General features: G+C 38.8%; 1 protein-coding gene across 1 annotated transcript in view; it reads right to left on the reverse strand.

Annotated features, from left to right (window-relative positions):
• Positions 1-1,315: 1,315 nt before the first annotated feature.
• Positions 1,316-2,935, reverse strand: part of GFPT2 (glutamine-fructose-6-phosphate transaminase 2) — a 14,246-nt gene continuing 12,626 nt past the window's right edge. The window contains exons 18-19 of the mRNA XM_009877413.1: positions 2,372-2,533; positions 1,316-1,800 (exon numbers count right to left, since the gene is read on the reverse strand). Of these exons, the coding sequence (XP_009875715.1) occupies positions 1,756-1,800; positions 2,372-2,533 (207 nt within the window). The 3' untranslated portion in view covers positions 1,316-1,755. The remainder of the gene's footprint in view (positions 1,801-2,371; positions 2,534-2,935) is intronic.

The following is a 2,935-nucleotide window of genomic DNA, read 5'->3' on the forward strand; positions in this document are numbered from 1 at the left end:
CCGGCCCCGCGGGTCGTCACGGTCACCAGGCGCCCGGGCTTTGGGACCAGAACAGCCCACCTGGGCCCACGGGCACGCAGCTGTGACCCGACACGTTGGGTCTGCGATGGCGGCCAAGCACTGGGACACGGGCTTCACACGGGATGGTTCAGAAGGGAAGAGGCTTATTCCCCAGTTATTTTTGGCCCTGCAAAAATCATAAACCTTCTATACGTTACCGTCCCCTGTGCCTTGGCGGTAGGGCTGGTTGGTTTTTAAAACAGGTGCCGACTAAAAATAAACGCAGGATGTTTTTCCAGCTCTCCTAGGGCTAAGGCCTTGCTTTTCTGCCATTTCTGTGCTCATAGATGACTGCAGAAAGGCAATTCTTTCGAAATAAATCCGTGTGAGATGTCATACAGGCTACATGACATCAGCTGCTTTTAATAGCTCCACTTTTTAACAAGTAGAGGACACTAACTCTAGACAGACATAAGATGTTACATAGCTTTTTTTCAGGTTACCACCGTGCTTTTCGTTATGATTTGGGGGTTTTTTTGGGGTTAAAAAAAGTACTAGAGCAGTTTTCAGTAAGAAGCTCCTTTTACATCAAGCTAATGTAACATTTGCAAGCTGTTAACCTACATAAGCGTTCAAACATCCCCATTTAGAAGCAAGCCTGCAGAGAAGTATCATTAAAGAAAAATTTACTGGCCAAGGACTTGGTTAATAAAATGCAGAAATCAAACATTATGATTTCTGACTGTTCCAAAATAAGAAATGAGAAGAGAACTTCATGTGTGCATTTACTAATGCAAGAAACAGAAGAAAGAACGCTGATATCAGGGAGAATATGTCTCTCCTACTCATATCTGAGTACTGTGGTATTGTACCTGTGTTCAGAGTCCCAGGAGGAGTCAAAGGTAAAAAAAATACAAAAAACCCCCAAAAAACAAACCACAAACCAAAAATAATTATACAATCTTTTAATTGCATTGTAATTTCATTGTACACTCTTCAAACAGAATATCACTTGAAAGACATCCAGTTCCCTTTTGTTGCGCTGTACATGTTATGCAAATAAGAGCTGGGGTGGTACACAAAACTAAATGTTGCTCTGGCTTTTCAAATAATTAGGTGAAAGAAGCAGAAAATTTTAAAAAATAAAACAAACCCACAACATAGCTGGGAATTTACAGCCACAGAATAACTTTGCAAATGACTGGTTAAATACAAAACACAGATACAGAGCAGAGAGGGGGAAGCTGCATAGGAAAAGGGACAATGAATTTCCAGTTTGAGGCTGAAGTAGGAAAAAAACCCTAACAACTGTACACATTCTGAGCATTACAGATGCTACAGATAAGCAATGTACTAAAAAAAAATAACTTAAAAAAAGCTATACAATTGTAGTTATAAATACTATATCTTTAAAACTAGTTAAGTAGTGTAGGCTAAAAAACGTTCACAGTTACTCTGAAGAGAGCTGTATATATATATTGCACAGTACAAAAGTTCATTCATTATACCATGTGTAAACAATTTTTATCTTCTTTGGCAATTTCAGGACTTAGAGGAATATTTGCTGTGAGCAAAAGCACTTGGGTACAAGGCACATCAAAAGCTTTTAAAGCTGCAAGGTAAATCCTTCTGACACCTTCCAGTTAGCACTGTCATTTCTCTTTAGAAAAACGTGTACCTCTCAATTCAGAACAACACAAGTCTACAAGTATAACTCAGAGGTCCGGTGACAAAAACATCAGCTTTCCTTGGCTGTTATTCTACAGTAACAGATTTGGCCAAATTTCTTGGAAAGTCCACCTAGAATGAAGAGACAGACTTTCAGTATTTGACAGAGTAATGCTGACATTCTGCATTTGACAGTTTATTTAGCGTGCTTTTTTTACTCTTCCTAATGTGTTCTGCTTTATTCTAGACACACAAGAGACGATAGATCTGCAGATAATGACTCACTGTTGAATTCACCCTTGCTTCCAAAACGCTTCAAACAAATACATATTTATTTTGCCCAAGATACCTTTTCAAATCAGTCATCATTATCAAATGGACACACCTAGCCAGCATTAAATAAATTGTGAACTATTTTAGGTTAAAGTCCAATATCACATTTTTAATTCTCTGAAAAAAAGTCCTATCTGTACCCTTAACCAATGAAGCGAAATCTTTTCGAAGGATATCAACTAGAAAAAAATATAAAGCTGAAGTACTGGCACTGAAATGCCACTTTTAGTACTGCAGTCACTATAAGCTCCACTAAGTATTCTCGTTGTTCTTTGTCAGATGTGCCACGTAACTGGGTCTCTCACTTTGCCCTGGTAGGAGGAAGCTCAAAACTGCACTAACTGGAGGGCTAAACATAGAAAGCACTTACGTCGTATCCTCTGAGAACCGCCAGGTGAAATGAAAGCAACTGGAGAGGAATAACACTCAAGACTCCTTGAAGGCAGTCAACTGTATGAGGCAGCTCAATGGTTTTGTAGGCAAATTTAGAGCTTTCTGTGTCTTCTTTAGAACATAGAATGATTGGGCGACCCTGAAAAGAAAAATTTTGCAGTATTAACTGAAGAGCTGGCTTTGAAATATTGGTTCAGAGCATGTCTGTGGGATGTTTGAAGACACACAGGTAGCTAACAAAGACAACGCCAGTCTTGCATAATGACTCTTGTCATGCAGTGTTTTGCTAGCTTTGACTGTTTTCACCCTGTAGAGTTTAATATTATTCCATTTGCTTCAAAACAAACTAAAAAAAAAAACCAACAAAGAAATGACCCACATGCAATCAAGTTTCACTACCGGTGTCAACCTGTAATGACAGCCTACAATGCAGATATAGCACCTGATTCAGAACTTAATTATTAGGAGAAAAAAAATATTACCAATACATTGTATTGCTGCTGACTGTGCCTCAGAAAAACAACGTGTACAATTTCTTTCC

Source organism: Apaloderma vittatum, unplaced genomic scaffold, assembly GCF_000703405.1.
Source record: "Apaloderma vittatum isolate BGI_N311 unplaced genomic scaffold, ASM70340v1 scaffold41809, whole genome shotgun sequence".
Taxonomy (NCBI): Eukaryota; Metazoa; Chordata; class Aves; order Trogoniformes; family Trogonidae; genus Apaloderma; species Apaloderma vittatum.